Below are 27,177 nucleotides of genomic sequence, written 5' to 3' on the forward strand. Positions count from 1 at the left end.
TGTGGGAGGGGCAACGCAGTGAAAGGAACGTGCATCATCTGGGGCAAATAATCATTTCTGTCGAACCAAACGGGCGTATTTGTTATTTAGCAAGCTAGCAAAGGTAATAAAATAGCTAGCAAGCCGTAACATACACTCCTCTGTAGTAGCCTGGACAAGAGTTGCACAAATGACAGAGCTACGGCACCGCGGAACGACGGAAAACGACCTACAACATCAACAATCCGAAGACAAGGTACGGAGTGTTTATGGACTGCCGTTTGGACAGACCGCTAGCTAGCTAGCCAAGGGAAGAGAAACATCCGCTACATGCACATGATGCAGCGAGACCCTTCCACACATTATGATATAGTAATTATAGCACATGTTTTAGCTAGTTAACTATATCTAGTGTAAAATGCAAGTTAGCTAGTTGACCAGCCACGTCTGCAATTAATACATTTGCGCTAGCTTGCTATCAAAACATAGATAAAATGTTAACATGATATGGATGCTGCTTTGCTGCTAACATTAGTTCTAACATGAAAGGCACTCGTTTACTTCAGTGGTTAGCTGTTTAGCTATCTTATCTAACGTTAACGTTTGCCTGTGTTGCCAGGTCAAAGAGGGCAGCTAAAGTTAGGTATTCAATTGATTAAATCGAAGATCGTTCTATGTCATTTCAGCAGGCCATAACACCCACCATCTCAGATGGTTCTGAAATCGTTTCTGTAGTTAGAAACAGGTACGATTAGTATTCACGCAAGATTATTTTGTTTAAATATAATTTGATCTCTGAGAAATCAATGCACTTGATCAAATTATATTTAAACAAAATAATGTTGCTGGAATGATAATCTTATCGGTTTACTTTCTATCAACAGAAACTATTTCAGAACAATCTGATGGTGGGTGTCAATCCTTTTTGAGGTGGAACGACCTTCAATTTAGTCATAAACTCTGCCTAGTTTTTCCAATGTATGTGTTGGATTTCAACTCATAAGTTAGCTAGGCTGAAATGAAAAGGCCAATCAACTCTGCAGGAAGGACAACCCACATACACATTTGTAGCCACATACAAATAGACTTCCACGACTGCCTCAACTTAGCTAGTGTGCACCAACAAACTAACATGGTTCAAGCACACCAAGACAGTCGTGAAGAGGGCACAACAAAACCTATTCGCCCCCAGGAGACTGAAAAGATTTGCCGTGGGTCATCAGATCCTCAAAAGGTTCTACAGCTGCACCATCGAGAGCAACCAGGAAACTGCTTGGCCTCCGACCGCAAGGCACTACAGAGGGTAGTGCGTACGGCCCAGTACATTTCTGGGGCCAAGCTTCCTGCCATCCAGGAACTCTATACCAGGCGGTGTCAGAGGAAGGCCCTAAAAAATGTCAGACTCCAGCCATCCTAGTCATAAACTGTTCTCTCTGCTACTGTATGGCAAGCGGTACCGGAGCGCCAAGTCTAGGTCCAAGAGGCTTCTAAACAGCTTCTACCCCAAAGCCATAAGACTGCTGAACATCTAATCAAATGGCTACCCAGACTATTTGCATTGCCCCCCTTTACGCTGCCGCTACTCTGTTATTATCTATGTATAAGTCTATACATAAGTCACTTTAATAACTCAACTAACCGGTGCCCCCGCACATTGACTCTGTACCGGTACCCCCTGTATATGGCCTCTTCATTGTTATTTTACTGCTGCTCTTTAATTATTTGTTTCATTTTTTAATATATATATTTTCTGAACTGCATTGTTGATTAAGGGCTTGTAAGTAAGCATTTGACTGTAAGGTCTACACCTGTTGTATTTGGCGCATGTGACAAATAAAATGTGATTTGATGCCAGTTCTGGGCTCTTTTGAAGAAAGAAACATTAGTTATATGTTAAAGTCAAGGGTGTTCATAAGTTCTAATAAAAATAGATAGTGTCCAGCTTTGGTGTGTATTGCCTGTTCTCTAATTTGACACAGTTCCACTTTGGGGCTTTATTAGATTTCCAGTGTCCCTACACTTCGCCTTGCATTCCTGCTTCAGTAGAATGTAGTCCTGGGTGGCTTGGCATAGGGCCTTGCATTGTGGTTTTTGATCAGTAATTGACATTACCCCCAATCTGGGTTTGACTGCTGAAGAGAAGGATAGTGTTAACAACTGTCAGGCAGGCCTCATGCAGCTGTGTTGTGCTAGTGGTATAGAGCTGTGGTGCTGTGCTGTCTATGGTTCGGTGTAGTCATATGTCACTGTAGGAGTTCCCTGACTGCAGATGCAACTTTCCATGGAAAACAATTTGTCTGTCATCTGCACCCTTAATTTTGTTGTTGTTGAAACCATATGAGTCAAATTTAGAAGAGTAGGCCTAAGCTTGCATGATTGACAGGAGTCAAAAGACAAGGTAGAAATAGCATAGGCCTACATTACTTACTTAACATGGTTGAATAAATCTTTTGATTCTGATGTGAAACGGGGAAGAGTGTAGTGGTACTCTTTCCTACACAGGAAGCATGAAAATGGTCTCTTCAGTAGCGGGAGTGTTGTTTGTGTGAAAGGAGGGGCTATTTTTAACCAAGGCATCCTGACTGACTTGATATGGTCTCCATGGAAACCAGCGAGCCTGGAGGATCCATCAGCTTGATGACTACTGCTGTGTGTGTGTGTTTGCAACCAAGATAGAAATAGTGTAGGCTAACAGCTATCTGTTGTGTTATTAGGAGGTTAGACAAAAGTGTTACTTTGGTAGCGCCCAGGGGGGAGCGACAAGGAGGACTTTACAGCAGTCTGCTGTCTCCTGATAACACATTTTGGTGACTGTTACCACGGAAAAGTAGAGGGTCATCCAGATTAATGCAGTTTCACAACAAAAGCTCTGAGCATCAAGGGGCAGACAGACACTGAAATATATTGATTTCTCTGTCGCTATCAGACCTACATTTATCATGCAGAATATCCTAACACCAAATCAGGAAAGCTCTACAAGATTCCTTGCAATGTTTTTATTCATTGACCAAAAAAATAGAGCTAGAAAGGAAGTGGGAGAGCATTCCTCATAGGTAGCTAGCTGTGTTTATTTACATTGTCTGACTCACTCTCTCCCCGTCTGTCTGTCTCTCTCTAGGGATCTGAGAGTGAGGGGAAAGCAGAGAAGGATGGGGCGTCTGACAGTGAGAGCAAGCCTGATACAGGACCCCCGGGGGTGCCTGTCCCTGCTGATGACACCCCCGAAGTCCTCAACAAAGCCCTGTCTGGACTGTCCTCACGGTAAACACTACCAAAGTAACAGATTTCTATTTACGATCTTCTCATGGTAATCTCAACATCCAGTTTGGGAATTGTTTAGAGCAAGGGAAAGATCATAGTTTCACAACACACGGTGCCTGAGTCCCACAGGGTTCGGGTTAAAAGTAGTGCCACTTTATAGGGAATAGGGTGCCATTTGGGACACACGAAGCCTAGCATTTTTTTTGTACTGTCTTCTGTTTGCTCCTCCTTCCTAACAACATCCTGCTGTTCAGTCATGGATAATTGAATGCTTATGAAACCGCACCTGAAATACTCAATAGAACTCCTATTGATCTGTGTCGGCCTGTATTGACATTCTTTAGGAATGTGTTGGTCAACAAATATTTTGGATGCTTATTGTTCCCCTCTTCATTTCACTGTGTTAATTTCACAATCTATTAAACACCGCATACGGGTATTAACTGTGTGTTCTCAGATGGAAGAACTGGTGGGTGCGAGGGATCCTGACTCTGGCCATGATCTCCTTCTTCTTCTTCATCATCTACCTGGGCCCCATGGTGCTCATGCTGATTGTGAGTGCTCCTCCTCCCTCCCTAAGCCTTCTGTCAGTCCAGTTTGTTAGCCGATCCCAAATCGCTCCCTACCCCGCTCCTTGCCGTTTCCAGATCAGTAGGTTCAGGATAGGTAAAAGCAGTACATCGGTGGCGCTTCTACCATGTTGTTAACACACCTTACAGATCTGCAGAAACAAAGCGTTGGGTGAGGGATTTAATTGGGTCTTTCCTTTAATAGTTTCAGGTTCAGAGTGTAAGTCAGTGGAAATAACATGCTTTTCTTTGCTCTGCTTTAATGGTCTGTTGGGCTTGTTGGGAAGGAGAAAGCATGCAGCCATATTCCAGACACTGCAGGAACTAAATCGAGAACACAAAAAAACTCTAAATGGTCATAGCACAAGACATGTCCAAATGTGTATGATTAAATTAGATGGTTTTGAGCAATGAGGAATCATACACAGACCAGATGCTGTTGTCAGAGCGATATCAAATGTGTGGTAGGGGAATTCCATGTAGATGATACCAACACTCAGACAGTCATCAGCAAACCTCAGTAATTTATTACAGACCTGTTGTATATTTGCAGTAATATTGGATTATCTGTCTTTGCCCAGGTGCTGTGTGTGCAGATCAAATGCTTCCAAGAAATCATCCACATCGGTTACAGTGTGTACCACTCCTACCACCTGCCCTGGTTCAGAACGTTGAGCTGGTGAGACACACACACACACACACACAGTTCTATGTCTGTGTTTAAGGTTAAACTGCAACTAACCATTTGGCCACCCAAAATAATGAATTGCATGTTTTATTTCATTGCAGACTTCCTGAGATTGGTTGGTCTTGGTAATGTTTACCCACTTTAGTGTTTATCTAGCTTATTAAACCAATCAGCAGATAGACTATATCATGTTTGTTAGCTGATCAAATTGAGTATATAGAAGTGTAGTTTTTTAACCAACGTAGTGGGGATGGTATTTGTAGTATGATTGTGGTCTCCTGCCATTCACATTGCACTATGTTGTGAAAAGCTCTTAACATTATTGATGTAAATATTGAACCCATAATGTCCCTTAATGGCTTCAGATGCATGCAAACCCCAAAGTTCGCCTTTACACCAGACTTTTCTAGACTGGAGTGCATAGTGCAGTTGATCTGTGTTCTGTGTTGCAACAGTTCTGACCTCCCCTACCTCCTTCCCCTCCTCATCCTCCCCCTCAGGTACTTCCTACTGTGTGTGAACTATTTCTTCTACGGCGAGACGGTGACGGACTACTTCTCTAATCTGGTGCAGAGGGAGGAGCCGTTGCGCATCCTCAGCAAATACCACCGCCTCATCTCCTTTGCCATGTACCTCACTGGTGAGGCTGTGGCTCAAGTTCTTGTGTTTTCCTTCCTGATCACTGATCTGGCCAGGCAGGATATATGGATATATGCTTTCAGGGAGTATTGAGTGAGACAGGAGGGAGGGAGACGGGCAGTCTTCTTCAACTTTTAGTGTTGCTTTAGTCACTATTGGAGCTTCTGCAATTTCTATCAGTTTTTACCTGACTACGGGTTTGGTACAAGTCTCAAACGGAAGATCCACTGTGCTTCACTTGCTCCTCCCGCTTTCAGTCAGTTGGTGCAGCAGTATGGCAGTTAATGGCAGCAGGATGTGGTAGACAGGCAGCACTTGACTTGCTAACGGCTGTTTTAGACTGCATGATCACACCTCGACTCCGTGCCTCAAGGTGAGAGGAAAGTAAATACCCACCCCTCCTTCATTCACTCCTCCCTTTGGGTACATATTAAAACCAGGCCAGGTCGTTTACTGTGGAAATGCTGATAGGAAAAGGCTTTTAAGGTAATCGGGACATCTCCCCACTGCCAGATAATATAGAATGAGCTCACAGGGTCAGCTAGTTCTATAAAGATACACTAGCAGAACACTGTGTGCTTTGTTCTAGCCTGGTCCCAGATCTGTTTGTGACGTGGCCGCCACAATGACCATAAAGTTGGCAAGACTGCACACACGGATCTGGGACCAGGCTAGCTTTGTTCTTCTCTGATGAAGCCCATCTAACCAAATAATGTGAATTGGATGGATGTCTTGCCATCCAATATTCAGATGTCCAAGTTGTCCTAACTGGATTATAGTCACATTGGCTTGATCTAATTTGTTTGATTCAGTAAAAGCCTCTTACTCAGAAGGCTGTCTTCTTACTGTGCTTTGGGCAAGAATAGAATTCTTGGAACTGTAAGAAATGAAGAGTTCGATGCTGCACATTCACGTGATTGTCTTTTTATCTGTTACTGACTTTGGCAGGCTTTTAACCTCGGAAAACAGAACCAAATTGGCATTTATGCGTCACTGAAGATTGAGTTTTCAGGATGATATACAAGGATGCAGTTACCGGTCCTCAGTTTGAAAGCAAAGAATGACAATAACTACTAAAAACAGGGTGACACAAATGCTTTGTTGACTTGTTTCCCCTCTTCTTTGTTTTTTTTGCAGGTTTCTGCATGTTTGTGCTGAGCCTGGTGAAGAAACACTATCGCCTGCAGTTCTACATGGTGAGTTTGTATGCATGTGTAGTGTACTGGGCATAGTGTTTGTGTGTTCTGTATTATATGAGCCTTCTTCCTCTTGGCTACTATTATGTTATTGATGTGGCCCGGCCTAAAAACGTGTAAGCCCTCCAACAGTGTTCTGGGTCCGTTCCAGGACATAAGACCAGGGCCTCATCCACAGTAAGGGTTCTTCTCTCCACCACATTCCTACTTTCAACTTACTGTTGAAAGTTGTAATAGCAGAATGCACAAGGTTCCCCAATGCTGTAAGGGGGGCCTGAGGGAACATTTTTGGGAACCCCAGATCTACTGTAACTTCAGAAAGTATTCATACCCCTAGACTTTCTCCACATTTTGTTGTTACAACCTGAATTTAAAATGTATTTAATTTATCTAATTTTTTTCGCTGGCTTACACACATTACCCCATAATGTCAAAGTGGAATTGTTTTTAGAAAATTGTACTAATTAAAAGCTGAAATGTCTTGAGTCAGGAGGCGGCTAGTATCAGCTACATTTATCCCTATACTAGACTTATGGTGATATTTTATATATAATTGCTTCTGCTCAGTGTTTGAGATCAATTGACACCCTTTACCATGGAGCAGTGAGATTTATTTTAAACTGTAAAACCATTACGCACCACTGCACTTTATATACCAGGCTTGGCTGGTCTTCACTAGTCACTTGTAGTCACTTGTAGTCAATGGTATACTTTTATTTACAAAGCCATTTTGGGTTTACTACCATTTTATGGGGACCTTTTTATTCTCCAGAAATGTGGTGGTACTCTCTTCGTTCTCAGGACTTTAATCCTGCTAACTGTTCCAAATGTCCAAACTGAATTTGGTAAAAGGGCTTTTATGTACTCTGTTCCATCGGTTTGGAGCACCTTACAAAATACTTTTAAACTGGAATAACTTGCCCTGATTGGTGTTTAATAAATAGTTGAGGCTGATTCCTTGACCTGTCAATGTTTTTAATTTGCTGTTTTATGACTTTGTTATACTCCTGTGATTTCTATGGTTTTTGCCTTGGACTGCTGCGCCACTCGAGACGCGGCCAATGGGGACTCTAAAACAGTTAGTTAAATGACCACAATACTAACCTAATTGACAGAGTGAAAAGGAAACATGTACGGAATAAAACATATTTCAAAACATGCTTCCTGTTTACAACAAGGCACTAAAGTAATACTGCAAAAAATGTGGCAAAGCATTTCACATTTTGTCCTGAATACAAAGTCTTATGTTTGGTGCAAATCCAATACAACACATTACTGAGTACCACTATTTTCAAGCATAGTCGTGGCTGCATCATGTTAAGGGTATGCTTGTAATCATTAAGGACTGGAAATAGGAAACTGAATGATGCTAATCACAGACCAAGTTAGTTTTGACTTAACTCTGCTTGAAAATGTATGGAAAGACCTAAAAAAAATGGTTGTCTAGCAATGATCGGCAACCAATTTGACAGAGCTTGAAGAATTTTGCTCGCCAAATGTTTCACAATCCAGGTGTGGAGATCTCTTAGACTTACCCAGAAAGACTCTCAGCTGTAATTGCTGCCAAAGGTGATTCTAATATGTATTGACTCAGGGGGTTGAATAGTTATCTAGTGAAGATATATTTGCGTTTTTCTTCCACTTAGACGTTTGTTTTTTGTGTAGATCGTTGACAAAGAATGACAATTAAATACATTTGAATCCCACTTCGTTACACAACAAAATGAGGAAAAAAGGTGGGTGAATACTTTCTGAAGGCACTTCATCTGCTGCCTTTGTCTCTCTCACACACACAGCTCGAGGCTTTGTGTTCTGAGCTCTGGCTTGACCATGTAAGGCGGTGAAAGAGCTGAGCGCTGCAAGGAAACACAGTGCATTCGGAAAGTATTCAGACCCCTTGACTTGTTCAACATTTTGTTACGTTACAGCCTTATTCTAAATGGATTAAAACATCAATCTTTTTTATTTTATTTTTACCTTTATTTAACTAGGCAAGTCAGTTAAGAACAAATTCTTATTTTCAATGACTGCCTAGGAACAGTGGGTTAACTGCCTGTTCAGGGGCAGAACCTTTCGGTTACTAGTCCAGCTCTCTAACCACTAGGCTACCCTGTCTACCCTATAATGACAAAGCAAAACCAGTTATTTGTTTAGAAATGTTTGCAAATATATATTAAAAAAATAACTATCACATTTACACAAGTATTCAGACCCTTTACTCAGTACTTTGTTGAAGCACCTTTGGCAGCGATTACAGCCTCAAATCTTCTTGGGTATAATGCTACAAGCTTGGCACACCTATTTTTGGAGGGTTTCTCACATTCTTCTCTGTAAATCCTCTCAAGCTCTGCTTGGATTCCGAGACTCGGTTAGCTTTTAACAGCTAGGACCGCTATGTCTTGTCCCAGAATTCTGCTTAACAAAGGTTGAAGCCTGCTTGATAGATGCTAAGCTGCTAGCCATCAAGCTAACGAAGTTGGTACTAAATGAGTTTTGCAATGGAGCCCTTTTTTGTCTGGAGAAATAAATGAATGGTTTCAGCGCTGTAGGAGCTGTATCTACTATGCTTTGTTTTGGGACAATCCGGATCACTCATAGTTCCAATGCAGCAATTGCTTCCTTGATCACGCAGGTCGCCAGCCTTCGTAAGAAACTGGGAAAACGCAGAGTGGAATGTGTACATTTTCTAAGCCGGTGGCTGGATGGCGTTCACGCTTGTTGGATTCCTTGTTTGTCGTTATCCGACTTGCCGGTGTTGCCCGGAGCTCCCCATTCAGTTGAAGGAACACAGCAAGAGGAGCAAGGCAATCAACGATGGTCACATGTCACAAGCCGTGGAAGTCGAAGACCGCGGCCTCCCGCAAAGCAGTTAAAACTCCCAACTAGAGGCCCAGAGTGGATTCAAACAAGGAATGGTTTCGCTCTCCTGGAGCCTGAGCTTCCTGCACTTTCATCGCTTCGGGTGCCTGTGTCTGCGGCCGCAGTGCCTACTACTACGATGTCGACAACCTTCAGCCCTGCTCTGGATCGAACGGGGCTTCTCCATCTGTCAGACGCCTGCAACGGGCTCAAGTTATCCTGCCTCTCGCCCGTCCATAAAAGGTTTTCCGACTCCTGTGAACCGTGAGAGTGGGCAGATTTCCTCGTCCTTCTCGCCAGCTCTGATTTTTGGGCAGCTCCATGGTAAGAAATGTGACCGCTCCTGGTGCAAAAACAATGTCCTATCCCGGAGCTCAAGTAAATTACATTACTAAGCTGCTCCCGAATGTACTACGTCAGGACATGGAAATCGACTCTATCGTAGTCAATGTGGGTTTTTAATGACATTATGAACGGCAGTTCTGAACAGTTGAAACTGGATTTTAAAAGAGCTGATTGACTCTGCTAGACACTAACAAAAGATCCATCATATCTGGACCTGTGCCCTCTCAATCGTGGCATTGAATGCTTTAGCAGGATTCTTTCTCCTCACAACTGGCTATGTGATTATTGCAGCTCAGTGAGTGTAACTTCTGACAATTTCAATACCTTTTGGAAACAAAACACATTTTATAAGGAGGATGGGATCCACCCAAATCATTTGGGTTCCTTTATCCTTTCACAGCGTTATAAGGCTGTGTTGAGTCAATGACCCAAGCCCAGCTCAGCTAATCCCTACCATTTGTGACGCAGAATTGCCATAATTCTTCAGCAAATGTACATTACACCAGGGGCGTTGGTAGATACAATGTAACTAACCTAATTTATGTCCCTCTAACTGCCCTGAATGTCTCTGCAGATCCTACAGCTATTGTATACTGTAATCATGTGCCTATGAACCAGAAATGTGCTTGAAAGCAGTATCCAGATCCACTGGCTGTAGTGATCATAATATAGTAGCCATATCTAGGAAAACCAAAGTTTATCATGCTGGGCCTAATATAGTGTATAAGATGTCATACAATACGTTTTGTAGTGATTCCTATGTTGATGTAAATATTTGTTGGTCCGTGGTGTGTAATGAGGAGCAAACAGACGCTGCACTTGACACATTTATGAAATTGTTTATTTCAGTAACTACTAAGCATGCACCCATTAAGAAAATGTCAGTGAAAACAACTTAAATCCCCTTGGATTGTTGAAGTATTGAACATTTGTATGGTTGAGGGAAGAGGTAAAAGGAATGGCAAATAAGCTGGCTGTTCAAACAAAATGGCAAGCAAATTGCAAAAGCATGTGACTTAACTGAATAAAAAGAACTACACTATGAAACAAAGAAATAACAAAGAATGATAGTAAAAAGCTTTGGAGCACCTTAAATTACATTTCGGAGAAAAAAGGCAAACTCAGCTCCATCATTCATTGACTCAGATGGCTCATTCATCACAAAACCAACTGATATCGCCAACTACTTCAATGATTTTTTTCATAGGCAAGATTAGCAAACTTAGGGATGACATGCCAGCAACAAACACTGACACTACAAATCCAAGTATATCTGAACAAATTCTGAAAGACAAGCATTGTAATTTTGAATTCCGTAAAGTCATTGTCTATCAACAATGACAAGCCACCGAGGTCTGACAACTTAGATGGAAAATTACTGAGGATAATAGCGGACGATATTGCCACTCCTATTTGCCATATGTTCAATTTAAGCCTACTTACTATAAAGTGTGTGCCCCCAGTCTTAGAGGGAAGTTAAAGTAATTTAATTTATTTCTAAAAGCATTGTAAGTAGTAAATACAATTTGGAACAAATCATTCACTAAACCCTAATCCTCAACTAAATCTTGTAATAAAACGTGGAAATTAAGCAAGTTGAGGTGACTAAACTGCTTAGAGTAACCCTGGATTGTATACTGTCATGGTCAAAACATATTGATACAACAGTAGCTAAAAGATGGGGAGAAGTCTGTCCGAAATAAAGCGCTGCCCTACCTTCTTAACAGCACTATCAACAAGGCAGGTCCTACAGGCTCTAGTTTTGTCACACCTGAACAGCTGTTCAGTCGTGTGGTCAGGTTCCACAAAAAGGGACTTAGGAAAAGTGCAATTAGCTCAGAACAAGGCAGCACGGCTGGTCTTTGGACGTACACCGAGATCTAATAATATGCATGTCAATCTCTCCTGGCTCAAAGTGGAGAGATTGACTTCATCACTACTTGTATTTATGAGCGGTATTGACATGTTGAGTACACCGAGCTGTCTGAACTACTGGCGCTCAGCTCGGCTACCCATACATACCCCACAAGACATGCCACGAGGTCTCTTCAAGTAACTGATGATGCCAGCAGTAAAATTTTGATATAAGATAAAAATACACCTTATGGAACAGCGGGGACCGTGATTCCACACCAACATAGGAACAGACACATGCATACACTCACACGATAACACACCCGCTATACACACACGTACACATGGATTTTGTGCTGTAGATTAGTGGTGGAGTAGGTGCCTGAGGGGACATGGTGTGTTGGGAAATCTGTGAATGTATTGTAATGCTTTTTAAAATTGTATAAACTGCCTACATTTTGCTGGACCACAGGAAGAGTAATGGGGATCCATTAATAAATACAAATGTTGAATGGGGAGCATCGCTGCATAGCTATTTTCAGGTAATTTGGAGACTTGTCCCGAAGCCACTAATGTGTTGTCTTGGTTGTGTGCTTAGTGTCGTTGTCTTGTTGGAAGGTACACCTTTTGCCCAAATCTGAGGTCCTGAGTGCTCTGGAGCAGGTTTTCATCAAGGATCTCTCTGTACTTTGTTCCGTTCATCTTTCCCTTGATCCTGACTATTTTCCTAGGCACTGCCACTGAAAACCATCCATACAGCATGATGCTGCCACCACTTTGCTTCACCATAGGGATGGTGCCAGTTTTCCTCCAGGTGTGACCTTTGGCATTCAGGACAAAGCATTCAATCTTGGGTTCATCAGACCAGAGAATCTTGTTTCTCATGGTCCAGTGTCCTTTAGGTGCCTTTTTGGAGTGGCTTCCGTCTGGCCAATTTACCATAAATGCCTGAATTGGTGGAGTGCTGCAGCGATGGTTGTCGTTCTGGAAGGTTTTCCCATCTCTACAGAGCAACTGGAGCTCTGTCAGTGACTATAGGGATCTTCGTCACGTTCCTGACCAAGGTCCTTCTCCCTCGATTGCTCAGTTTGGCCGGGCGGCCAGCTCTAGAAAGAGTCTTGGTGGTTCCAAACTTCTATTTTAAGAATGATGGAGAAGACTGTGTTCTTGGGGACCTTCAAAACTGCAGATGTGTTTTGCTACCCTTCCCCAAATCTGTGCTCTGACAGAATCCTGTCTCTGAGCTCTACGGACAATTCCTTCGACCTGATGGCTTGGTTTTTGGTCTGACGTGCACTGTCAACTGTGGGACCTTCTATAGACCGGTGTATGTGCCTTCCCAATTCATATCCAATCAATTGAATTTACCACAGGTGGACTCCAAGTTGTAGAGCTCAAATATGAGTTTCATAGCAAAGGGTCTGAGTACTTATGTAAATAAGGTATTTTTTATTTGCAAACATTTCTAAACCTGTTTTCGCTCTGTCCTTGTGTGTAGATTGATGAGGAAAACAATGTATTTAATCAATTTTAGAATAAGGCTGTAATATAACAAAATGTGGAAAAAGTTAAGGGGTCTGAATACTTTCCGAATGCACTGTACACTGCAGTAACACATCAATCAGTGATAGGGAGTGAGCTCTAAACACTGCATTGAAGCTAAACTGCCACACACTGACTGGCCTGAGGACTTCGTCTACAGCGGTATTTAAATTCTACCCAATCACATTTATTTATAAAGCCCATTTTACATCAGCCAATGTCACAAAGTGCTGTACAGAAACCCAGCCTAAAACCTCAAACGGCAAGCAATGCAGATGTAGAAGCACGGTGGCTAGGAAAAAATCCCTAGAAAGGACAAAACCTAGAGGAACCAGGCTATGAGGGGTGGCCAGTCCTCTTCTGGCTGTGCGGGGTGGAGATTATAACAGAACATGGGCAAGATGTTCAAACATTCATAGATGACCATTAGGGTCAGATGAGGTCCAGAGTACTGCTGGTTTTCTATTCTACCTGATAATTAATTGCACCCACCTGGTGTCCCAGGTCTAAATCAGACTCATTAGTGGACAAGAATGGGAGGGGGGGTTTAAGCAGTGAAACTGGCTTCGAGGTCCAGATTTGAATGTGAGTGGTTCTAGGATATGTTTGTGTTGTTGCAAAGACCACAGAGCAATGATGACACGCCTATAAGTAAGGATTGCTCTGCCAAATGTCATTCACGTCATTAACACTTAGAAATAAGCAGAGATGTGGCCAATGTGTAAATACCACAGTAATTGAATCATTTTATTCCAACTTTTGGGTTCCTTAATATCACTTTTCTATAGAGATCCTATACTACATGACCTTATATATATGTGTGTATATATATGTGTGTGTGTGTGTGTGTGTGTGTAATTCTGTTTTTCCTACCTGACAGTTTGGCTGGACTCACGTAACTCTGCTGATCGTTGTGACCCAGTCCCACCTCATCATCCACAACCTGTTTGAGGGAATGATCTGGTAAGGAATGTCCCTGTCTCTTCCTCTCACATGCGCACACACAGCCCACAACACATGGCACACAGAGAACATAACTATTGTAAACAGCAATGCTAATCAGATCTCTGACCACTAGTTGGTTTCCACTGTATGGGAGGGCAAATTCAGTGGTTGCGTCTAAAATGGGCTATATAGGGACTAGGGTGTCATTTGGGACATACCCAGAGGTTAATACATGGGAGTGTTTTCACTCAGCCCACTCTTTCCGTTCTGTAAAGTGGGAGGTAGAGGTCTTCACGGGCCCGTTCCTGAACAGACCTGGTCGGATCCAGACCTGGTCCAATCGCATCTGAGTGATGGAACAGTAGAAAATGCATGTTTTAAGCAATTTTATAGGGATAGCCCCCCTTTTTTCTTTTCTTTTTTTTTTTTATAAAGTTTTCGCCCAAATCGAACTGCCTGCTCAGGCCCTGAAGCAAGGATATGCATATTCTTGGTACCATTTGAAAGGAAACGCATTGAAGTTTGTGTAAATGTGAATTGAATGTACGAGAATATAACACAATAGATCTGGTAGAAGAAAATACAAAGGAAAAAAAAAAGCCTTTTTCTACCACCATCTTTGAAATGCAACAGAAAGGTCCCAAATCTAGCCATCAGAATTCCGATGGTGTCCACAAGGGGGCAGCAGTGTATGTGCCAAGTTTCAGACTGATAACTTGAAGTATGAGCAAGCTACATGACATTTAGTGTGAAGTCACCCAGGTACATTTTGGAAAATTGTGAAGGACACATTTATATTACATTCTTCTGCAAGAATACCGTCAAATCTGTATACTTTGATTTAGCTTTTCCAGTATTAGTAGCCATATTGTAAGTTCAGCATTTGCAAAACACCCCGTTTTCATAACTTCATAACTCTCCATATTCTTGCAGTTTTTGTCCAAAAGGAAAGGCTTGCTCTCGCACAAGGTTGCTGTCGCATACTCCTGTGAAGCCCAGCTCATTGGCTATCTAGCTAGCTGTGTTTGAACCGATTGGTGCTTATTTGACAAAGTTTACAGTCAATCAAGTGAAGAACGCCGGTGTCATCGGCACGCCATGAAGGCATCGCTCTCTGACCAAATATGGTGTCCTATAGGATATACTACACTCCTAATGACATAGTGAAGTCAGGTTCTAGGATCTCTCAGAAATAAATACAAAGGTAATTTGACTGGTTGAAACAACATTTCGGGTTAGATTTTCACAGATTCCTTTGCAAATTGAACGAGTGGAAATACAAAATTGGTCATCCATGCTATATGGACCTTTTTTAGGATATGAAAAAGGATTGTATCTAACAAAATGACACTTATCTCTGGGACCCTTGGGATGATACATTCTGAAATCTTGCTCTGATTTAAGTACACATTTCACTCTCGGAGGTGAATTTATCAAACCTATCACGTGAAAAGTGTTTTGTTGTTAGGAGCTCTCAAACAATAGCATGGCGTTTTTTTCCGCAGTAATAGCTACTGTAAATTGGACAGTGCAGTTATATTAACAAGAATTTAAGCTTTCAGCCGATATAAGACACTTCTATGTACCGACATTTGTTGTTTCTCTAAAATGTGCGATCATGACACATGGCGCTACATGATTTACAACTGTCCTGTTGACTGAACGCCTATCCATAAGAAGTTCCGGAGCTAATAAAGTCTGTGAGGAGGGAGCGACGAGAGAGGTGCGGCTCTAAGCATGCTGGGGAGAGGCTGTACTGTGAGTGATCCTGGGGAGCAGGCATGGAGAGAGGAGACTGCAACAAGCCGACTCGCACTATAGTAGCATCAAACCGGGAGAAGTTAGTTAAGCTAGCTGACGTTAGGCTAATTGAGGTTGCAGTTCATGCACCATCTCATCCTACCGTTACAAATAACTTAATTCAGAATATAAAGTAGCAGCCTACCGGTTGGCTTTTCGTCATTGTAGCCTATCCTCCTCCTTTAACATTGAATTCTGTCATTTTAATTCCGTCTTCCATTGATTAGATATCTCCTAACTTTCGCCACGCACGGTGGATCTATGACTGTAGCCTATTGACCGCTTTGTGATTGGACGGCAACACGCGCCACCCTCCACTCTCATGAAAAGCAATAGCAGCAGCATACATTATAACATTTCTCTACTGCAGCAGTCGCGTTCAGATCTGTACGGTCAGTCCAATTTACACATACCAGTGACAATCATATCAGATCCGATCCAGATCCATGACATTTATTTAGAATTCTGGATCCGGACCCGCTCGGGTCCCAGGCCAGTTCTCGGTTATTCGGGTACGGTGGATCCGTGAAGACCTCTAGTGGGAGAGCCGACTGCAGAGTGAAAAATACTATAAGCTGATGTAATTGCGCCATGGCAGGGGCTTGTTACAGAACATTCAGGGAAATGAACTGTGTAGAAGAGACATGCTCTGTCTCTTGTAGAGTAAATAGTTGTCTGCTCTATGCACAACGTACAACACTCCATTGAATATGCCCCAGTTGTTGATACCAGTTCCTCTCTCCTTCTCTGTCTAGGTTCATCGTGCCCATCTCCTGTGTGATCTGCAATGACATCATGGCCTACATGTTTGGCTTCTTCTTTGGACGTACTCCACTCATTAAGGTTAGCAAGACTGGCACTGTCAGTCACACAGCTATGGTCAACAGGCAACGTAGCGATCCTATGAATATGTCATGGGTATGTTGCATCTTCCAAGGCTTGTGGCATTTTGCCAAAGGGATACCTTTGAACACTCTTTAATGTGTTAACGTGACTGTGTTCCGTGCAGCTGTCTCCTAAGAAAACCTGGGAGGGCTTCATTGGTGGATTCTTTTCGACTGTTGTGTTTGGGATCCTGGTAAGAAATTGCCATAACTAAGTGCAAAAGTTTGTTTTTAAATGTCTATTAGTCTTATCTTACTCCCTTTCTCCTGCTCTATCCAGTTGTCCTATGTGATGGCGGGCTACAGCTTCTTTGTGTGTCCGGTGGAGTTTAACAGCGACCGTAACAGTTTTGAGGTGGACTGTGAACCCTCTGACCTGTTCCAGCTGCAGGACTATGCCCTGCCTGCCGCCCTCGAGTCCCTCACTGGATGGGTGAGTCTGTTCTCTCTCGGTCTGATTGGCTGGTCTCTGCTTATGATCGCTGTCTGGTCTAAGGTGCCCCAGAGAGAATGTTTTAAAATTAAAAAAATAAAAAAAAACATTTTTAGAGTGAATTTTGTGCAAGTCTACACATTTTTGCCATGGGGTGGAGAGAGAATGTTGCTGTTTTAAAGCTAGTTTGCTCCAATTATACACATTTTGCTATTGGGCAGAGAGGAGATTTGCAGTTTTTAATATGATATCTGAGTGAGACTGACTAACAAAATCAATGGTGGCCCCACAGGCTTTCATTTGACCTTGATTACTACGAGTTTAGAAAGCTGGCCTCTAGACTAAATTACCAATCTGAAAAAATGTTAGTCACTCAGCCCATGTCGGCTATCAGTGACCGACATGACAAGAGAGAAACTGTTGATACACAACCACATTTTGAAATGGCACTTTATGCATTCTACTATTCTAACTCCCAACAGTAAGTTGAGACCCAGACTCAATACATTGATCTGAGGGCCTTCAAAACAGTGTCCCTTCCTTGTCCTTAAATGTCTCCTTATTTGTCCTATTTTGTTTGTCCTATTAAACTGTTTGACCATATGTGAGACCAGTTTAACGTCTCTCTTCTCTCTCTGTCTCCAGCCCACACTGCGCCTCTACCCATTCCAGATTCACAGCATCTCCCTGTCTGCCTTTGCCTCCCTCATGGGACCTTTCGGAGGCTTCTTTGCCAGCGGCTTCAAGAGGGCCTTCAAGATCAAGGTGACTGTCAGAACACCTCACCACTGTTATCACTGGGCCCGGTGGACTCACTAGAATTGCGTAGCCTTAGTTGGCCGTGCTCATGACCTATGCTTCCGGAACCACTTGGTTGTTTCACCGTAGTTTGTGATCCACTGCAGTTTCACGCAGTCTCTGCATTGCCTTACTTTTGACTTTGCTTGAGCAAAGGGTCTCTGCAGTGCACCAGCTGTGTGTTATGTTGTCCTCTGCTCTGATGCACTATTGCCCTGATGTCACCATGTCCGTCTGGCCTGTTATTCCAGGACTTTGCCAACACAATTCCCGGCCACGGTGGCATCATGGACCGCTTCGACTGCCAGTACCTCATGGCTACGTTCGTCAACGTCTACATCGCCAGCTTCATCAGGTAACTAGCTAGAACACCACAGGCTTATTAACTGCTTTGGCGTACAATGCTGATGTGTTAACAGGTGAAAACATATAGAATTATATTTAAGTAAGATCCAAGATGGCGTAGCAGTAAGTCGTCCTGTCTCGTCGTGTCCCTTGTATATATCGTCTATTTTTCGTTTTTTACATATTTTTCTTCGCATATCTCTTCAAAAACATTTTGCTAAACCTAAGCTTCCAAATACTCTCCTGCAACCCGCCTCACCCAATGTAGCTATTTTTCCTAAAGTATTTATATTTACTTCGGAACCGGAACCCCTCAACTGAAGCTAGCCAGCTAACCACCAGCTATGCTAGCGGTCTTCAGCTAACCGGTCATCAGCTAAGCTAACCTTTAGCTCGGAAAGCTCTCGCCAGCTCGAACAACGCGACTCTAACCAGAGCATAACGGACCTATTTATTTTTCATCCCCGGATTCCCACCGCAAACGGAACATTTTTCAGCTGGATCTTCACAACTAGCTATCTAGCTAAACCGCAACCCCGGATGATTACTCCTGGCTAGCGCTTCCACCCACTTAGCGTGAAGCTAGCCCGGCCAGCGCACCTGTACTACCACCGTAGCATACTCCTGGGCTACAATACCCGGGCCCACGACCGGTCTATCGATGTCACCGCATGAAGAGGAATAAACAGACTCACCCCATCGCGACGTCCCCCAAAGGCCAACTCTCTAGCCCTCGCTATCTCCCTGCTTGCTAAACTCGGCCTGCTAGCTTGTCTAGCCCCGGTCCGCTAACTGCTACCTTGTTTAGCCCGGGCCTACGAACTGTTAGCTTGTTAGCACAGGCCTGCTAACCGTCTGAATCGCTGCGTCCCAAACACTCACCGGACCCATATTTACTTTCTATCTCTTCTTGATTTTTAATCTGTTTATACCTTTCCGGAAACCTGCCTCACCCAATGTGATACGGAATCGCTATTATTTTTAATTTTTAGAACGCACTCAAGAACCTCCAGAAGCTAACCAGCTAACTAGCTACAAGCTATTTAGTCATTGTTAACTTTTTTTCAACCTGGATAACACTCGCCAGTCCAGCTTCCCTGCCCCATCCACCGCTGCCCCCTGGACACTGATTTCTTGGCTACATAGCTGATGCACTCTGGACTGTCCATTAATCACGGTACTCCATTCTGCTTGTTTATGTTTTATCTGTCAGCCCCGTTGCCTAGTCAACGCCATTTTACCTGCTGTTGTTGTGCTAGCTGATTAGCTGTTGTCTCACCTACTGTTTTAGCTAGCTTTCCCAATTCAACACCTGTGATTACTGTATGCCTTGCTGTATGTCTCTCTCAAATGTCAATATGCCTTGTATACTGTTGCTCAGGTTAGTTATCATTGTTCTAGTTCACAATGGAGCCCCTAGTTCTACTCTTCATACCCCTGATAACTCCTTTGTCCCACCTCCCACACATGCGGTGACCTCACCCATTACAACCAGCATGTCCAGAGATACAACCTCTCTCATCATCACCCAGTGCCTGGGCTTACCTCCGCTGTACCCGGCAGACTCAGTAGCCTCGGTTTTTCGGATGACTGCCTTGCCTGGTTCACCAATTACTTTGCAGACAGAGTTCAGTGTGTCAAATCGGAGGGCATGCTGTCCGGTCCTCTGGCAGTCTCTATGGGGGTGCCACAGGGTTCAATTCTCGGGCCGACTCTTTTCTCTGTATATATCAATGATGTTGCTCTTGCTGCGGGCGATTCCCTGATCCACCTCTACGCAGACGACACCATTCTATATACTTTCGGCCCGTCATTGGACACTGTGCTATCTAACCTCCAAACAAGCTTCAATGCCATACAACACTCCCTCTGTGGCCTCCAACTGCTCTTAAACGCTAGTAAAACCAAATGCATGCTTTTCAACCGATCACTGCCTGCACCCGCATGCCCGACTAGCATCACCACCCTGGATGGTTCCGACCTTGAATATGTGGACATCTATAAGTACCTAGGTGTCTGGCTAGACTGCAAACTCTCCTTCCAGACTCATATCAAACATCTCCAATCGAAAATCAAATCAAGAGTCGGCTTTCTATTCCGCAACAAAGCCTCCTTCACTCACGCCGCCAAGCTTACCCTAGTAAAACTGACTATCCTACCGATCCTCGACTTCGGCGATGTCATCTACAAAATGGCTTCCAACACGCTACTCAGCAAACTGGATGCAGTCTATCACAGTGCCATCCGTTTTGTCACTAAAGCACCTTATACCACCCACCACTGCGACCTGTATGCTCTAGTCGGCTGGCCCTCGTTACATATTCGTCGCCAGACCCACTGGCTCCAGGTCATCTACAAGTCCATGCTAGGTAAAGCTCCGCCTTATCTCAGTTCACTGGTCACGATGGCAACACCCATCCGTAGCACGCGCTCCAGCAGGTGTATCTCACTGATCATCCCTAAAGCCAACACCTCATTTGGCCGCCTTTCGTTCCAGTACTCTGCTGCCTGTGACTGGAACGAATTGCAAAAATCACTGAAGTTGGAGACTTATCTCCCTCACCAACTTCAAACATCTGCTATCTGAGCAGCTAACCGATCGCTGCAGCTGTACATAGTCTATTGGTAAATAGCCTACCCATTTTCACCTAGCTCATCCCCATACTGTTTTTATTTATTTACTTTTCTGCTCTTTTGCACACCAATATCTCTACCTGTACATGACCATCTGATCATTTATCACTCCAGTGTTAATCTGCAAAATTGTAATTATTCGCCTACCTCCTCATGCCTTTGCGCACACATTGTATATAGACTCCCCCCTTTGTTTTCTACTGTGTTATTGACTTGTTAATTGTTTATTCCATGTGTAACTCTGCTGTCTGCTCACACTGCTATGCTTTATCTTGGCCAGGTCGCAGTTGCAAATGAGAACTTGTTCTCAACTAGCCTACCTGGTTAAATAAAGGTGAAATAAAAAATTAAAAAATAAAAATAAGTAATACGGCGCGAGGGGGTGTGGTATATGCTCCCCAAGAACACAGTGGCCTCCATCATTCTTAAATGGAAGAGGTTTGGAACCACCAAGACTCTTCTTAGTACTGGTCGCCCGGCCAAACTGAGCAATCGGGTGAGAAGGGCTTTCATTAGGGAATTGACCAAGAACCAGATGTCCACTCTGAGCTCCAGAGTTCCTCAATCAGGCCTTTATGGTAGTGGCAAGATGGAAGCCACTCTTTAGTATAAGGCACATGACAGCCCGCTTGGAGTTTGTCAAAAGGCATGAGAAGCAAGATTCTCTGGTCTGTTGAAACCAAGATTGAACTTTTTGACCGGAATGCCAAGCGTCACGTCTGGAGAAAACCTGACACCATCCCTACAATGAAGTGTGGTGGTGGCAGCATTATGCTGTGGGAATGTTTTTCAGCGGCAGGGATTGGGAAACTAGTCAGGATTGAGAGAAAGATGAACAGAACAAAGTACAGAGAGATCCTTGATGAAAACCTGCTCAGGACCTGAGACTGGAAGGTTCACCTTCTAACAGGACAATGACTCTAAGCACACAGCCAAGACAATGCAGGTGTGGCTTTGGGACAAGTCTCAATGTCCTTGAGGGGCCCAGTCAGAGCCCGGAATTGAACCCGATCAAATATCTCTGGAGAGACCTGAAAAAAGCTGTGCAGCAACGCTCCCCATCCAACCTGACAGAGAGGATCTGCAGAGAAGAATGGGAGAAACTCTCCAAATCCAGGTCTGTCAAGCTTGTAGCATCATACCTAAGACGACTCGAGGCTGTAATCGCTGCCAAAGGTGCTTCAACAAAGTACTGAGTAAAGGGTCTGAATACTTATGTAAATGTGATATTTCAGTTTTTTTATGTTTTAATACATTTGCAAAAATGTATAACCAGTTTTTGCTTTGTCATTATGGGGGTAGAATTGTTTTTAGTTTTTGAATATGGCGTTAATGTAACAACATGTGGAAAAAGTCAAGGAGTCTGAATACTTTCTGAATGCCATATCAAACTCCCCCGAGGTGCCTTATTGCTATTATAAACTGGTTACCATCGTTGGAACTACTGGCGCACAGCTCGGACACCCATGCATACCCCACAAGACATGCCACAAGAGGTCTCTTCACAGTCCCCAAGTCCAGAACAGACTATGGAAGGCGCACAGTACTAAATAGGGCCATGGCTACATGGAACTCTATTCCACATCAAGTAACTCATACAAGCAGTAAAATTAGATTTTTTTATTTCTTTTTTTAACAGATAAAAAAATTTCAAAAACACCTTCTGGAACAGAGGGGACTGTGAAGCAACACAAACATAGACACGTACACATGGATTTTGTACTGTATATATGTGGTAGTGGTGAAGTAGGGGCCTGATGGCACAGTGTGTGAATTTATTGTAATGTTTTTTAAATTTTATGAACTTCCTTAATTTAGCTGGACCCCAGAAAGAGTAGGTGCTGCCTTAATAAATACAAATAAAACAGTAAAAATAAAGGTTTTCATACCTGTGCTATATGGTCTGATATACCACGGATGTCAACCAATTAGCATTCAGGGCTCCAGCCACCCAGTTTATAATTTGTGATTCTCTCCCAGTGGATCTGCTATTGTATAGAGACATGAGCTGCAGCCTCAACCAGTTTGACTAACCAGGCCTTTCTTGGAGACCCCTTTGTGCTGTCAAAATATTGCCCTGTATGTGATCCGTTGTGTAATCTTCTGTCTCCAGGGGCCCTAACCCTGCCAAGGTGGTCCAGCAACTTCTAGCCCTGCGCCTGGACCAGCAGCTCCACATCTTCAACTCGCTTAAGACCCACCTGACAGAGAGGGGTCTGCTGGAGGAGGAAGCCTAGGACCCCCACGGTCAGGGCCGGGGTCACCCTACTGGGGCCGGGAGGGCAGCCCCCTGGCACCAGAAAGCCCTGGAGATGTGGGAGAAGTAGTGTGGCGCTTGTGTGAGAAAATAACTCCAGCCTTTGGGTCATTCCATTTTGTGTGGGTGTGACAGAGGATGTGTACATTGACAGTGTGTCCTAAACTGTTTTCCTTCAGTGTTTCAGGTTGTCTGAGTTACTGTACCTGTTTATTTAGTCATGTCAGCCATATTATCTACAACAGTCATGTCACTTTGTGTACCACAATGAGGTCAGATGTACATTTCCACACGTATACAGGATATTCTATACCTTTAGTGTGTGTGAGAATATTTCATGATACATATATGTTTTAATGCACTGCTCAACATACTCACACTGTATTGTCCTCATCCTGTCACCCTGCCTGTTTTATTCACTTCATTCGTTGTAATAATTGTTTGTATTTATAATATTGGTGGTTAAGTTTTTACATTGGTATCTTCCATTAAATCTGTGTTTTGTCTATGTGCATTTTACCCCGCAGAGATTCACTCTGCTAATGGCATATGTCATGCTGCATATGTGTGTGTCTCTCTGGTTCCCAAATGGCACTCTATTTCCTATACACTACACTACTTTTGATCTGAGCCCTATTGGCTCCCTGGTCAAAAGTAGTGCACTATAAAGGGTGTCATTGTAGCCACTCATGCTTCACCTGCAGCTTCGTTCACATCCAGCCAAATGGTGTGTGTGATGTCATGTGGGGGTAGAACCATTAGAGGAAGTGGACTGTCTATATTAGGAACAAAACACCACTAGGGATTTGACCGGATTATTGAGTATGTCATTAGTGTTACGGAATGGAGGTCAAGGTCAAACTGTTTCCTGCACTGGATGGAGTACACAGTTGTAAAATGACAAATGAATAGTATAGGAAGACTAGTTGGTATTTCACAAAATATTTAATTGCCATTTCTGATAGTTTACTACACAGTTGTCTGCCTTAATGTAAGAGGTTTTATGTAAAATGATTATTTTTGTGTGGGATTGATATGTTAGGGTTTTAGCAATGGTTATTTATTTGCCAATCAAGTTCCGTTATCAAAGATCAGTTCATGGTGGATGACAGCCAAAGCTGTTTTGAAAAGAAATATGAAGTTAACACTTTCAAAGATTTTACTGAGTTACACTTAATAGAAGGAAATCAGTCAATTTATAAAAATTCATTAGGCCATAGTCTATGGTTTTTGCATGACTGGGTAGGGGTGCAGCCATGGGAGGGCATACTGTAGGACCCACCCACTGGGGAGCCAGGTCCAGCCAATCAGAATGTGTTTTTCCACACAGACGCTCCCACAGGTGGAGGTCCTGGGCTGGCGTGGTCTGCGGTTGTGAGGCCGGTTGGATGTACTGCCAAATGATCTAAAATGATGTTGGAGGGTGGCTTATGGTATAGAAATTAACCTTCAATTATCTGCCAACTACTCTGTTGGACATTCCTGTAGTCAGCATGCCAATTGCACACTCCATCAAAACTGGGTCTGTGGAATTGTGTTGTTTGACAAAACTGCACATTTTAGTGGCTTTATATTGTCCCCAGTACAAGGTGCATCTGTGTAATGATCATGCTGTTTAATCAGCTTCTTGATATGCCACACCTGTCAGGTGGATAAATTATCACTAACAGCGATGTAAACACATTAGTGCACAAAGTTTGAGAAAAATAAGCTTTTTGTGCATATGGAACATTTATGGGATCATTTATTTCAGCTCATGAAAAATGTGACCAACACTTTACATGTTGCGTTTTTGTTCAGTGTATATATACTGTATCTCTTTCTCTCTATATGCGCCATGTATTTCTGGCTCTGATGGCCATTGTTGAGGTTCTCATAGGAATGAGTGAGATGGGACACCGTCCATGTTTACATCAGCTTTTGTAATTGAAGAATAGTTACAAATGACCACCATACTTTAAAAAAAATATGTTTTAATCTTCTAAGAGGCAGACACACTTGTTTTCAGCTGTTATAGAGTGTTATATAGGAAGTGCCAGGCTGGTGGAGTGAATGAATCATGCTGTATACAGTTTCCAAAGCTATGGGACAGTAATGGAGTCACATAATCACTTTGCTAGCATTTCATGCTAACGATTTTTGCACTGCCAAGTCTGCTCCCTCTCAGACCACACTACCACAGCCTGATAGTACAAACTCTGGCAGTGTGTCCCAAATGGCAGCCTATTCCCTATATACTGTACTGCTTTTGACCAGAGCACTGTGGGCCCTGGTCAAAAGTAGTGGACTATAAAGGGAATAGGGTGCCATTTGGGGTGCATCCCCAGGCTCACAGATAGTGCTCATGGTTACACACCCCTCCTGTGGGTCGAGAACAGTAGTAACACCAATTTCATAATCAATCTCACCAGATGAACTAAGAATATATTGTAAAGCTACAGATGCTGTTGATGTATTTCCTCCTGGTTGCCATTGTGAGATCACCACCAAGGGGCTTTTGTGGTCACATGAACATAAATGGTTAAGCTCTTCTCCTTGGTTGTACCTGGTGTCAAGTGTTCATTTACAAGGACCAGTCTATAGACCAATCTGAGTGTGATATGACATTAATGGTGTTAGTGGGGAAACTAGGGCCTGTATTCTTTAAAGCTACAATATGTAACTTTTTGGGCGACCCAACCATATTCACATCGAAATGTGAGTCATAGGTCTAATTCTCATTGAAAGTACGTCTAAGAAGCGGTAGATATGTTCTATCTATTTCTATTCTTCGCGTTCTTAAGTTTTGTTTTTGGGTCTTTTACTTTAAGTTTTGTAAACCAGCTTCAAACAACTGAAAATACAATATTTTTGTTTATGGAAAATATATTTCACAGCGGTTTAGATGGTACAATGATTTTTTACTACACTATACTTGCTTGTTTTGCAACATAAACTGAAATTAGGCGAACTATTAGCATTTTAGCAACCAGGAAATGGTGAAGCAATTTCTACATCTTTATGCGTCTCAGAGTAGTAGTGCAGTCTGATCTAGGATCAGATAAGCCTTTAAGATCATAGTGGATAAAATTATATGAACAGCGAGGACAAAATTCTAGATCAGCACTCCGACTCTGAGATGCTTTACGAATACGGCCCGAGGCTCATCTATCTATGAATATTAGGATTTGATGTTTTTAATTGAATAGATGGGTGTGTTGCAGGCTGACTGACCCACATACAGATTATATTTCACTCTGACTGATCACATAGGGCCCAATGCTGATTTACTGTATAACCAGTCGATCATCAATTGATGCCATATGTGTACAGTAACTCGGGATTGGCCCCATGTTGTAGACTGATACATTCTATTTGGAGTAGCCTAGGTCTAATTATATCAAGCCAAGCCTCATGCATCTTGAACTTGAACAATCACTAGCTACAAAAATATTGAAAAGGTACCTCCGTTTCTGTCAGTAAAATGTTTTATGTACGATTGAGAATCATAAGTATCACGTTTTATTCCGTGAATGTAAACAGGAAAAGAAACAAAGCAATATCAAGTATAAATGTAGGCTGTGAAAAGTCCGTGTAGGATCCTATACTTACAGGAAGGAGGGATAATAGGGAATCCGGTGACTAAAAAGACAATGAGGTATGTTTCGTATTGGGCAATCGTCTGCATTACTCTACACCTCCACTACCATTATGTCTCTGTGCTTCACATCCTCACCTTCCATCTCATCTGTCTCCACTGATATGGAAAGCCCCTCGACAGAGGGAGACCTCTATACACTCCAAAAACCATGCAGCTCTACTCCTTGAAATGCCTACTTTAAACACACAGTACCCACATGTTACATGATTTTTTCCCCCTATACATTGTTGTGATAATTATTTGATGTTATGTCAGTCTTCTCTACCTTGCCTGTTATTGTTATTCTGTGAATTGTATACTCTAGTGTACTGGTATTAAACTTACCTTTGTTTTTCTATATTATTATTATTATATCATCCAAATCCAGCAGTTTAGAAATTATATTCTCTATATTCTTCTGTTTTGTACATTTACATAACTCACACATTTAGCTAATGTTCAGAGAAATATTCAGGTAATATAGGACTAGAGGAGAGACTTTGTTCAAATACGCGTGTTGCTATTTTCTC

At 42.8% G+C, this 27,177-nt stretch overlaps 1 protein-coding gene across 1 annotated transcript; it reads left to right on the top strand.

Annotated features, from left to right (window-relative positions):
• LOC112248653 (phosphatidate cytidylyltransferase 2-like) lies at nt 1-25,572 on the top strand. The gene is made up of 13 exons (XM_024417865.2): nt 1-235; nt 3,098-3,240; nt 3,698-3,794; nt 4,391-4,488; nt 4,998-5,137; nt 6,274-6,332; nt 13,813-13,895; nt 16,433-16,520; nt 16,687-16,755; nt 16,842-16,994; nt 17,640-17,759; nt 18,044-18,147; nt 22,885-25,572. Exons 1-13 carry the CDS (start codon nt 170-172, stop codon nt 23,006-23,008), a joined length of 1,344 nt encoding a protein of 447 aa, XP_024273633.1. The 5' UTR covers nt 1-169; the 3' UTR covers nt 23,009-25,572.
• The last annotated feature ends 1,605 nt before the right edge of the window (nt 25,573-27,177 follow it).

The sequence above is a fragment of the Oncorhynchus tshawytscha genome, linkage group LG04 (assembly GCF_018296145.1).
Source record: "Oncorhynchus tshawytscha isolate Ot180627B linkage group LG04, Otsh_v2.0, whole genome shotgun sequence".
Taxonomy (NCBI): domain Eukaryota; kingdom Metazoa; phylum Chordata; class Actinopteri; order Salmoniformes; family Salmonidae; genus Oncorhynchus; species Oncorhynchus tshawytscha.

Coding starts and splice junctions, on each gene's coding strand:
- LOC112248653 (XM_024417865.2), top strand. CDS start 170: ATGACAGAGCTACGGCACCGCGGAACGACGGAAAACGACCTACAACAT. Junction 3,241..3,697: donor CTGTCTGGACTGTCCTCACG/GTAAACACTACC, acceptor GTGTGTTCTCAG/ATGGAAGAACTGGTGGGTGC. Junction 5,138..6,273: donor CTTTGCCATGTACCTCACTG/GTGAGGCTGTGG, acceptor TTTTTTTTGCAG/GTTTCTGCATGTTTGTGCTG.